Here is a 13,664-nt window from a genome sequence, read left to right as displayed (position 1 = left end):
TTATTACGTTAGGGGGTAAAATCTGCGATATTCACCGACAGAAAATTTTTTTTTTACTAGTCTTGCCCTGTAATTGTTTTTTTCCAGCGTACTTTTACTTTTGCAAATTTAAAAAAACGACAAATGTAAGACAACTAAATAATAATAATAATAATAATAATAATAATAATAATAATAATAATAAAAACATGCCTTAAAGTCAAAATAAGAAAATGTCACTCGTTCATTATTCGCGTTAATTTATTTCCAATTTAAAAAATAAATTAAATTTGATTTCGTTTATTATTACTTTCACGTTAAAATAAAATAAAAATTTTCCATTTTCCAGAGTGTTTTTTCTTAATTAAAATTTTCTTTTTTATAATAATTTGCAGAAATTTCCAAAATAATAATAATAATAATAATAATAATAATAATAATAATAATAATAATAATAATAATAATAATAATTTTATTTTAATCGGTTTTTTTTATTCGTTTCGATTTCACCGTGTGTATATATATTACAGTAAATATTTCGAATCCTATCGAAATTCGATTTTTTTTTGTATTTTCGAAAAGTAAAATTTTTTTTTTTTTATTACGTGACGCCAACACTATTATTAAATCATTATTATTATTATTATTTGTCATCACAATCGTAAAGAATTGTATTAAGAAAAAAAATTTGAAAAAAACATAAACGAACAAACACACACCGTGATAAAATTCGAGTTTATGTATATATTTATATATATAGACCATAAAAATTTATTATTATTATTATTATTATTTTTAATAAATAAAGCGCGTTATGTATAATTTTATTAATATATAATAATAATAATAATAATTAATCAAAACGCATTATTAAAATTTATTTTTTTTTTTTTTTTTTAGTTTTAATCACGTGCAAAACGTTTCAAGTCGTTTAAACCCGATTAATTAGAAAAAACCTCGAGGACGTAAAAAAATAAACCCGACAAAATAAAAATGATTGCCATTTTTTTATTCCCCCCCCTTTCTTTCTTTCCTTTTGCTCTGATTGATCGTGATCTCCCCGAGGTATTTACGCCCCTCATCCGGCTACTCATTCATACTCACGTATGTGCGTGCGTGAGTTTTTCCTTTCCTTTCCCCCCGTTTTCTAATTAAATTTAACATTTTCCTCTCAATGATACACATTCGAATCGACTATCGTTTTTCTAAAGTAATTCTATACGCGTGATAACGACAAATTCCGACAGGAAAACATATTAATAATAATAATAATGACCTTTTTCCCCCCCCCCCCTCACTCAAAAATACATTTAAAGTAAAAGGATTCATTCGCATTTATTTACATTTTATCCAAAACAACGTATAATTTTACAAGAGTTTAAATGGTAGTTTTAATCCTATTATTATTATTATCATTATTATTATTATTTAAATAACGTTTTTTTTTCAATGCGTTCGAAACGGCAAAAGTCAATCGATATTAAAAAAAAATTTAAATTGTTTATAATTTTTCATTATTAAATATTTTTTTTTGCAAAATCATTTTCATCATCATCATTATCGTTAAAAATTATGGATTTGACTCGATTTATTTATTATTATTATTTTTTACATTGGTCTCGCGCGACGTTTTCATTGTAACCGTTTCTTTTTCCCCCTCCCCTCCTCTCCATTTTAAATCCGGTTTTATATAGAATCGCCTCGAGAGAGAGAGAAAAGTGTTTGTTGTTGTTGTTTTTAAATTTAAACAATTTGTAAAATGTGTCGTATATTTTACTGTTTTGTTTTTTTAGTTCGCCTACTTCCCCCCTCCCCCTCATAACCAAAAAAAAATTATTATTTTCTTAAACGCTTTGTATATGCCCCTCACTCCTCCCCCCTTTTGTTTTTTCCACTCTCATCTTCTTCTTCCACGTTTTCTCACCGAGTATTGTTTAAGTTTTTTTTGTTTTTGTTTTTTTTTTTTTTTTGTTTTTCACATTCTATACGTTTCAATTTTATTATTATTATTATTATTATTACTTTTTAAATTTTTCCCTACTTTCCCTGAGTTATTATTATTATTATTATTATTATTATTATTTTTACGTTATCTATTGTTAATAAAAATTATCTGTTGTCTGGTGGTGGTGCCCTTATATTAAATGCAATTTTTTTTTTTTTAAATATCATATCCGTTCATCGTAGGAAAATTTTTTGTGTGTGTGTGTGATCCGGTTTTAATGATCAAGGTCAGTTCATGACCTCTCTCATTTTTATTTATTATTATTATTATTATTATTATTATTATTATTAATGGGGGACATAGAAAAAAATTATTTAATTAAAAATTTTTTATAATAATAATAATAATAAAGTTTTGTCGTTACTAAATCCAAATCTTAAAATCTTTTATGCTATGTCATTTGAATTTCAAATACGTACGCGCTTATTAATAAATAAATAAATAAATAATAATAATAATAATAATAATATCGTTACTTCTTATTATTAACAATAACAAAATAATTTCCTTTTAATAAATAAATAAATTCGAATTCATTTTCGATCACGTGTTACTAAAGCGAAAAAAAAAAAAAAACAGGGCAAAACGGCGTAAAGAAAAATATTATTATTATTATTATTATTATTATTATTATCATCATCATTATTAACATTATTTTAATGTAAATTTTTTTTTTTTTTTTGATGTGAAAATTTTCATATTAAAATAAGAAAAAAAAAAAAAAAAAGAAAAATTTTTTTTCTCACCATTAACATTTAAAAAAAAGAAAAAAAAAAGGCATGGAATAATAATAATAATAATAACAACAACAACAACAACAACAACAATAATAATAATAATAATAATAATAATAATAATAATAATAATAATAATAATAATAATAATATTAATTTTTTTTTTTTTGAACGGAGTCATTAAAATGGCACATATACGAAACGTTAAAAAAAAAAAAAAAGTGAAAATTTTTTTTTTTTTTTTTTATTTGTTGGAGAGATGAATTCGCGCTTTATGCTGTTAATTGTATAAAAGAGAGAGAGAGAGAGAGAAACGCGTTTTCGAACTTTAAAAACAAATTCGAGTACCCCCCCAAAAAAAAAGCGAAATTTAGACCCCCCCCCATTATATACGTGAGAGTATTAACTCAATTATTCCTCCCCAAATTTTTTTTTTTTTTCCCTAAAAGTTTTTACAACAAACAAACGATAAATTTATTATTATTATTATTATTATTATATTATTAAAATTGATACTAACCGAAATTGTTAAAACGTTAATGATGATAATAATAATTATAATGAAAATGTTTAAAAAAAAAAGAAAAATTTTTTTTTTCTTTCTTCGGACCCCCAAACAAATTTTCTATCATTAAAAAGCAGAAGCATTTTTTTTTTTTTGGTTGTTGTTTGTTTACATGTAAACGTTTTCTTTTTTTTTAAACAAACGAACAAACGATGGTATAATGAGACAAAGTTGTCAACTACATTTTACATTTCTACAACAAATTCGGGGTAGAAAATAAACATTTTACGGTTACGAAAAAAGGGAGACAAAATTACAATTTGATACGGATACGAACTAAACATTATCATCATCATCATCATCATCATTACCATCATCAACAACATCAACATAATTTTCGATTTAATTTTTTCTACCGGGTCAAAACAAAAACAACCGCAAAATAAAACAATTAAATAATACGGTTAAATTTTATATAAATAAAAAGTTAATAATAAAATGCGAAACTTGGGGAGGGAGTGAAGGGGAAGGGGAGGGGAGAGGGATAAGGAGGAGAAGGAGGAGAAAAAATTTATGATGGTTATTTAAGTATCACAAATTTATTTTGTGGAAGACACCGTTTATGAAATAAGATTATAATATGACCACTTTCCCTGACCTTCATTGAACTTAGACCCCTGAGAATTTTATTTATTTTATTTTGGAAATCATAAAAAAAAAAAAAAAAATTTCACCGCGTCGCTGACCGGTATACGGAATTTAATTCCCCCAAATTTTTTTTTAAATAAAGTAATGTAATGTGAAAAACCAAAATGGCCGCGAGTTGTTTTCCTCTTAACTTTGATCATTTTTAAAATGGATAAAATTAATTTTTTTAATTTCTTAGTCTAGTTACACTTTTTTTTTTTTTTTAAAAAAAGAAAATCTCATGAAAATTTTTTATGTAAATGTTTTTGTTTTGTTTTTAAATACTTGAGAATGAAAATTTTTTATTAATAATAATAATAATAAAAAAAGGAGAAAATACTTTGTTTTTATTCGTGTTCTCACGTTTTATAAAAAATTCTATAGGGCAATGAATGTCATGGGAGTAAAAATTTTTTTTTGTTTTTGTTTTTAAAAAGGTTTTAAATATTATGTTTTTTTTATCAATGAAAAAATACGATTCGGTCGGTAATTACGATTTTGTTTTTTTTTGAGGGTGGGGAGGGAAGGGGAGGAAACCTGATTTTAAATTCACGGTCAAGTTCGAAGGTAGACGTTAAAACGCGTATTATAAAATTTCAAGGTTCGATTTATATATTTATAAAATCCCCTTTTCCACATTCTTTTTTTTTTCAGAAAATAATAATAATAATATATAAAAATATATCGTCTGCATGAAAATTTTGTTATTATTATTATCATTCTTTTCCACATCACTCATAGATAGAATTCAACGTTTAATTTAAATAGAAAAAAAAAAAAAACAAAGTCATTCCCTTATTACTCTAGACACCATGTTTATGTTTATGTTTTTTTTTACGAAACAATCAAGTTTTTAAAATTTGTTTTATATTCGGTAGTTTTTGTTTGTTTGTTTGTTTTGGGGACGTTTTAAGTATTTCTCTCTCTCTCTCTCTCTCTCTCTCTCTCTCTTACTAGAATTTTTATTTATTTTTTTAACGATAATTCTCTTATCTGACTAACATCTTAAAGAATGGTAAACGATAATGACCATCCAATAGTTTGTATTATGACATGCAAAAGAATCATTTGAAAAAACTTTTATATATATATAAATATTTCATGTTGTTTTACCAGTTTTAAGTTTCACTTTCTACTTAGTACACATCAAGATGACAACTTAAGCACACGAAAAAAAGCACACAAAAATTAATTTTCTATTCGTTTATATTACCTTTTAAAAATAACTTACACGACCCGTACATTAATTTCATTAATAATTTTTTTTCAAGGTCAACCAAAACAACCATTTTGTTTTTTAAACATCTTCACACAAATTATAGAAATTTTTTTTTTTTTTTTTTTTCGATCAGATGTTATAATACTTGTTTTTTTTTTTTTTTTACATTTACGATTATTTTCATTTTCTTTTTTTGTTGTTGTACAAAAACGGGGTCAAACATTTTTCTCATTAATGATTTTTTATTTATTTATATGCCATTACAATGAAGATGACTTCGACCAGTTATTAATTAATTTTACAACACTACCACCTAAATCGTGTGAAAGTAATTTTTAAACAAACACCTGATGAATTTTTAACAATTTTTTTATTTTACATAAAGAAAGTGTTAAATTGTTTTTAAGAAAAAAAAAAAGTGGTATTGGGGTGAAAAAAAAGATTCAACTTGTACGTTTGACCTTTAAGTAGCAAATATACTTTTTCCTAAAAAAAAGGAGTAAAGAACAAGTGCTTGATGTTGAGATAACTCATCTAGTTTGGCTATAAATTAAAAAAAATTATTTTAACGGTTTAAATTACTCCTTCTTTAACAATTTTTCTTCATTCATTACTTTCCGCTAATGAGAGACTAATTCATAAAACGTTTTTTTTTTTTTTTTACAGATGGGAAAAATTTTCAAATATGTCCTTCTCCTTAGCAATCTAACATTAATATTAGGAATACAAAATTACAAAGAAGAAACTCATTCACCAAGTGATTTAGATATTAAAAAACCGATAAATGTCACGTACTCATCAAGAGTCGGACATTTTTTCCCAAAAAATGGAAATGATTCCTTACAAAGAAAAGAATTTTTCCAACAAAAAAGAAAAAATTTACACGGTCTTAATACCGAAAATAAAATCAAAGAACCACTTAAAACTTTAGGGCTTAGCGCTTACGAAGAAAAACCGCATCAGCGACAAAGTCTAAGAAGGAAAAATTTCGTTCAGCCATATTGGAAAAACGAATTTCGAAATCCCACGAGATTTAGAGAGCAAAAACAAAAGCCGAAAAATTTTATTCCGCTTCATTCGCAAGAACTGTTTCCGACACAGGGTTACAGAACACCCAATAATAATAGTTTCAATAAGGGAATTCAAACCGGTAATAAAAATTTCAAACCTTCTTTTTTTAAAAATGTCTCGCATGCTCATCAATTAAACGAACCGCAAGGCTCAGAAAGTCACAATGTCTATCAGAGACATCAACAATACGGAGGAGGCGGAAGAAATCCAAAATTTTTTAATCCGAAACAAAATATAAAAATTTCTTGTGACGCGTGCAATAGCGTACCTTGGGTTCCTCTCATAAAAGTCCCCAATTCTTATAGGCAAGAAAGAAATCAAAATTTTCAAAAAGTTCATCAAAAACCGAATTTTAATAACGCTCCTGCCAATTATCAACCTTCCCTTTCACCTCCACCTCCACCTTCACCTGTGAATTCACAAAGTTCATACAGTTCGCATAATTCACAAAATTCATATAATACGCCAAATGCACCTAATTCGTATAATGCACCACACGCACCTAATTCGTATGCTACCCCAAATGCACCTAATTCGTATAATGCGCCACATGCACCTGATTCATATAATGCGCCACATGCACCTAATTTATATAATGCGCCACATGCACCTGATTCATATAATGCGCCACATGCACCTGATTCATATAATGCGCCACATGCACCTAACTCATATAATTCGCATAATTCCCATAGTAATTTATTATTATCATCCTCAAGTCCATTGGTGCCACCTACTCCTACAATTCTAGATGGTACTATTTCTAGTAGTTATGGCCTCCCTGCGGGAAACATTCCTACCGCTCACGGAATGCTCGCGCCACTTAATCCATACGCTCCGCAATATCATAAATATGGAGACGAGATTGCTTCTTACACCGACAATTTGCCATTATTTGCTTCACCGAATTTAGTCGGTAGCAGTCCTATTCCAGCCATAAATCCCATTCAAATGATCCCGTTTTATAATTCCGGTCCATTTTACGGTGGAACATTATTCGAAACATCAGATATCGGACTCGTTCCACCCACTGTAAATCCTGTATCCGTTTCGAACGTAATTTTTACAATATCCGAAGGAAATTCTCACAATATCATTCCTAATAATCTGGACAATCTAAATCACGATAATACTCATTTAAATTCAAATGAAAATATTAGCTTCCAGCAAAGTTCAAAAGTTGAACTTGTTGAGTCATTAGAATCTAATAAAATTTCAAAAGAAACGAAAAGTCAAGTTCAAAAGTTAAAAGGTATAGAAATTGTAAAAAGCGTGCCGGTCGCTGAGTTTTCCACTTCGGATAATAATATTCAACAAAGTGTGAGTGTGGAAAAAAATGTTTCTCAGGATTTGGTTCATTCGCAAAGTAATCAAAACGTGGTTAGTAATGATCCCTCTAGCTATTTAGTACCTCCTCCACCGATTTATTTTAATAAAACTGAATCTCCTTTTCAAGAAATATACGATTTTAAAAAAGAATTAGAATCTAATAACTATCATAATTCTTTGGAAACGACTACAGCCCCACCGAAAATCCTTGGACCCTCTTCGTGGTTATTCTTAAACCCACCTTCAGCTCCCAAAGATGATATTAAACCTCACATCCCTTCGATTGCTGCCGAATCACAAGAAATTGCATCCATTGTAAATAACGAATTTCACTCCGTATCTCCTCAACCTTTACCGGTTTCGGCGTCTGATGTTCAAAAACCTGATAATTCCCAGGCGAAAAAAATTCAAATTATCATTCCGTACGTTCGGGACAATCAGGAATTGAATAAGGATTTCAATAAAGATTTTGATAAAGATTTGGATACAGATTATGATAAAGACTTGGATAAAGACGATCCGAACAGTTTGGAAAGCGTCAGACACGAAGTTTACGAGACATTACAAGCTTTATCAAATAAATCGGAAGCCGAATACGCCATAAGGCATGAAGGTGCAAAACCGTCATCCAGTTATTTAGATTTATATGAAAAGGATCAAATTGACAAAGGTACGGAAAATGCAGAAACTTTTAATCAAAAGCTTTTACATGAAAAAGGCATAAATAAAGATAAAGATTCCGACAAAAAGTACATAACTGAAATGCAGCATATATTGGCAAAAAATATCAAAGAATTATTGAGTCGGGAAATTGAGAAAAGCGAAACAAATCAAAATTTTCCACTTCAAAACAACATTGACAACTGGACAGCATTAGAATATTCAAATCACAAAACTATCACTAACAAAGAGCCCCAGGACATAATTGCTCAGGCTCTTTCGGTTACATCAATTCCAGGAGTGTCATTATCTCATGTTCTTTTGCCTTCGAAGAAAATTCCAGAAGATTATTTTTCCAGCACATCGCCACCCCTAATCGAACAATCTTATAAAACACATCATAAGTCATCAAATTTCAGTGTTAATAGTAGGCCGTTTACGGCAAGACCGTTTACGGCTACCTTAACGTCTATTTTTACATCTTTCGGTTCGGAAATTACCACGCCTCAAACTCCGTTGTCTTCGGTACCCTCACGGAATATCAAAAATCAAACATCCGAAGACAATTATACGATATCAGGGAAAAGCAGAGTCAATTATTGGGGAAAATTAAATGAAAATGGAATTTCACCGGAAGTTAAAAACCCGTACAAAAACTTTGTGGAAACCACTCTATCTCTTCAAACCAGTATTAGTCCCGTTTATTCGCGTGGCACGGAAAAAATCGAAATAGTAACACCGGTATCGGTAACGCCGAGAAAAACGGATTCGAGTAAAACAATACGAACGACAAGACAAATCCGTACGACGGAAAGAACAATTTTTAGAAAACCACCACCATCGTGGCGTCAAAATTTTCGAACGAAATCCTTTTTCCCGAGGAAAAATTTAACTAAAACAAACGATTTAAAAGTGTCTTCTACAAAATTACAAGAAGTTTCTAGTTTATTTTTCGAAAGCAAAAAAATCAGTGCTCTCGCATCGAACTCCAGTGACAATTTAAAAAAAAATCAAACGATTACATCAACAATCGGTGGAAAAAAAAATAATATAAAAAAAAAAGTTAACAGTAGTAGTGAAGTAGTCGGTGTTAAGAAGTTTACAACTCACTCTACTCTAACTATAGATACGCGTAAAAAAAACACAACAAGTGATATCATTAGTGGTAATCAATTAAAAAAGACAACAACAACAAACACGAGTGAAGTATTATCGATAAATGACATTATTCCTTTTCGTAATAAACAACTTCCATGGGAGTCGAACGTTAACGACAGCACGAGTGAAAACATAATCAGACAAAGGAAAAGTCTAATAAAACAAGTTAATTTACGAAGGCCTAGACATGCGTCATTTCTTTCTACTACTACCAACCTGTTTACTGATTCAAAATCAGACTCGGTGAGTAAAAAAAAAAAAAAAAAGTTTTTCTTTTTTGTTTTAAATCTCAACCGAAATTTCGTTAATTATCCTTATGTACTCGACTCTCTTAGTGGAGGTACCCGTGCATTGGTAACCGTGTAATTTCAAATTTTTTGGTGTAAGGTACATGCTAATCAAAACGAATTACACTACGCGGCCTTGGAAAGTGGCTTAACTATAATTTATGTTGGTAGAAATTAACTTTCGCGCTTTTAATTTTGAATACCATAAGGTATCGTGTAAAGTAGAATCCGCGAGTTTTTCCCATCAGGTTTTCCCGTTCGTGAAAATTTTGTTTTGACAGTTTTAGTTCGACTAACACATTAATCCACGTGTGATCCCCCCACGCAATCTAACACGCCTTGAAAAAATCCATTACAAGGTATTTTAACGAATAAAACAAACAACAAACGTTTTGTAAGGTTCAACAGCATAAGTCGGATAAGAGAAAATAATTTTTTCGAATCGAAATTTTTAAGATCGAGATCGATAGTAATTATTTAGTAAAACGAAAGTTAATCGATCGAAAATTTATCGAAACCAAAGTATTATTAATTAATAATAATAATAATAATAATTTTTCATTCGCTTTTTAATTACCCGTACGCGTATTGAAACATCGATACCCGATTATCATTCATTCTTGATTAATTATTTAAACTTTTTTGTTTTTTTTTTCGCATCTAGTTCCACGTAATAATTTTCGGATGAGGAGGAGAGCATACCGCGAATTATTTTTAAAAACTTTTTCTACGGTCAAACCAAAAAAAAATGTTATTTTTGTGCGCGTTTTATGACCCCAAAACGTCTTCTTTCTCCGTTAAAAAAAAAAAAAAAAAAATTACTTAGATTAATTAATCTCTAACGACAATAAAACTTAAATCGCACCTAATTTTTATTTTCTTTTCTTTTTTTTTACGAACTCGTTTGTGTTCTCTCTCTCTCTCTCTCTCTCTCTCTCTCTCTCTCTCACATTATTTGGCCCCCGTATAAACAAAAACGAGAAATTTTTTTTTTTTCGTGTGTGTAAAAAAAAAAAAAAAAAAACTCACCATTTTGAAGATGTTTCCTCATTATTTATCTTTATCCAAAATCCACCAAAAATTTTCCTCCCGATGTTTTATGATTTCCCTGGAAAAACAAAAATACGGTAAATTATTTCCAGAATTTCATATCAATTAATAAAAAAAAAAAAAAAAGATAAAAACTTCTCACAAAATAAAAAAAAAAAATTTTTTTAATTTTATAGTTTTTTTTTTTTTTTTGTAGGACGTTGTTAATTAACATTAAAATTCACAGGGAAAAATTTATTCGAAAGTTTTTTCTTTTTTTTTTGTTTGTTTTGTTTTGTGTGTGTGCGTGTGCGTGTGCGTGCGTGTGTGTGTTTGTGTGTTTTTCACAAAAGATCTTCAAGTCCGGGATCGATTTTTTTTGCATTGTAAAATTAAGTGAAAACACATTTATATTAATCACGATTCGAACTACTGAACCTGATAAAAAAAAATTAAAAATAAGAATGTGTTAAAAGGTTGTTGATGTTGTTGTTGTTGTTGTTGTTGTTGTTTGTTCATGTTGTTGAAACCAATTGAAAGAAATTTATTCGTAGGCGTTTTTTTTTAAGAGTCAAGAAAGAGCAAATCGTTTTCTTTTTTTTTCTCATAGAAATTCAATAAAATTTTTTTTAAGTTTTATTTTAAAATCTATGATTCTCCATTTTAAACTTGATAATAATAATAATAATAATAATAATAATAATAATAATAGTATGTAAATTTGAATTATCCGCATTATTATTTTATTTATAAACGATTTGCTTTTTTTATTTTAGACAAAAAAAAATTAACAATTACTACCAATCGATATAATCCCACTCAATTCATCAAATTTTTTTTTTTTTTTTTTAGTTTAAAGTAAAATTTGCGACCAACGACAATATTATTATAAATTCATAAATTTAAAAAAGCAGAAGACTTTTTTTTAAATTTTTTTAAACAATTTTAAAACATTAAACACTCTCGCTTCCATAAAAAAATTATTTTCACCCATCATCTGCGTTTTATTCCTTTCTTTAAAAAAATTACCATCATCATCATCATCATCATCAGCATTTTTATTATTATTATTATTTAATAATATTAATAATAATAAAATCATGTACTAAAAAAAATTTTTTTTTTTTTTTTTACTTTCTAGTGTATCAAATAAAATTCAAAACGAAAGTGTAACCATTTGCTATAAAAAAATTCGATTTCGATATTTTATTTTATTTAAAAAAATTTTTTTTTTGCCCCCCTTTTTTTGACAACTTCGATCAAGTAGTAATAATAATAATAATAAAGAATCTTAATTTTAATTTTCCATATATATTTTCCTCGCAAATTTCATTAAAATTTTCCTAATAAAAAAAAAAAAAAAAAAAAAAAATTCGTAAGACCGCAATTATTACATTTTATTTTCATATTATTATTATTATTATTATTATTATTATTATTATTATTAATATTAAGAATGATAATAATCGAAGTGATAATTCAAACAAAATGCCAACCGTAATTTTAAATAAATAAATAAAAATTACGTGATAATATTATCTATAAAAAAAAAAAAAAAATGCTCACCGAAATTTTCTAAAATGTCTCCTCGAGATTTTCCTTTTTTTTTTTCTATTCGAATATTACATAAATCCAGAAAAGACTTTTCCACATTTTCTTTGTTTTTTTTCACATAACAAAACGATGGGATTACGTATTTAAATTTTTTTTCCCCCTGAAACAAACAAAAAAAAATTATTATTATTATTTTATGAAAAAAAAAAAAAAAAAATTTTGGAAAATTTTTTTTTACTTTTCTTTCCATTAAATTTTTTTTTTTTTTTTTTTATTGATTATTATCGTGACGTCGTAATTATTAGAAAGTTTTACAAAAAATTAATTAATTAATTACTATTATAGATTATTATAATATTTTGAGTTAATGTTACATTCGAAAAATTATTATTATTATTATTATTAGGTGATAAATAAATTTAATAAATTTTTATTTACGTCGTAGAAAGTAATAAAAAAAAATTTTGATATAAATATTTGATGAATTTAAAAGAAAGTTTTTCTTTTAGGCGCGATGATTAAATTTAAAGATTTTGTGTAAAAAAAAAAAAAAAAAATTAAAAAAATTAAAAAATCACCGGAAAAATTAAATTAAATTAAATTAAATCGCATAATGGCGCATCTTTGATAATTTTAAAAGTGAAATAATAATAATAATAATATTTAAAAGTGAAATTTAAATTTAATTTTTCCTTTTTTCCATTTTTAATTCATAATATAATTGTTAAAGACTCTAGTAATAATAATAATAATAATTGATGGGGGTAATATATACAATTTATAAATCTAATAATTTCATTTTTAAACAAATAATAATAATAATAACAACAACGGTGTAACTAATACAAACAAGTTTTTAAATAAATCAAATTAAAAAAAAAAAAAAACGGAAGCTGGAAAATTAAATGTTATTCAATTGACCTTATCGAATCATTTTTAACCACCGGATACACATCAACAACTTTCTAATTATTAATTTTATATAAAAAATAAATTTTTATTTTAAACCCTCGTCTTCGAGACTATTCTATAATAATAATAATAATTTTTATCAAAAAATAAATTAATAAATTGTCAGTCACTCTTAATAAATTAAAATAATATTTTTAATCGATAATTTTTACAAAAAAAAACGTGATTTAATTATCGATAAAAACAAACAAACAAACAAACAAACAAAAACAAAACCTGGTGAAAGTACAAACAACCGAAAAAAAAAAAAAAACAAAAAAAAAATCCAGGTTGAAGATGTTTTTTTCATGATAAAAAAAAAAAAAATTTTTTTCAAAGAAAACATCTTCTTCTTCTTGATTATAATTAACCGGCATTATTATTATTATTATTATTATTATTATTATTATTATTATTATTATTATTATTATTATTATTATTATTTTTGTCTGTTATACCAATAAATAAAATAAAATTTTTAAATCCAGTTATTATT

General features: G+C 26.7%; 1 protein-coding gene across 1 annotated transcript; it reads left to right on the top strand.

The window, feature by feature from the left end:
- Positions 1-5,795: 5,795 nt before the first annotated feature.
- Positions 5,796-9,812, top strand: Phum_PHUM501540 (uncharacterized protein; the record flags this gene model as incomplete). Its single annotated transcript, XM_002430801.1, has 2 exons — positions 5,796-9,590; positions 9,735-9,812. 2 exons carry the CDS (start codon positions 5,796-5,798, stop codon positions 9,810-9,812), a joined length of 3,873 nt encoding a protein of 1,290 aa, XP_002430846.1.
- Positions 9,813-13,664: the final 3,852 nt, after the last annotated feature.

Source organism: Pediculus humanus, genomic scaffold, assembly GCF_000006295.1.
Source record: "Pediculus humanus corporis 1103172108269 genomic scaffold, whole genome shotgun sequence".
In the NCBI taxonomy this organism is placed as follows: Eukaryota; Metazoa; Arthropoda; class Insecta; order Psocodea; family Pediculidae; genus Pediculus; species Pediculus humanus.
Note: the sequence above shows the minus strand (reverse complement) of the source record. Positions and strands in the feature narration are given on the sequence as shown.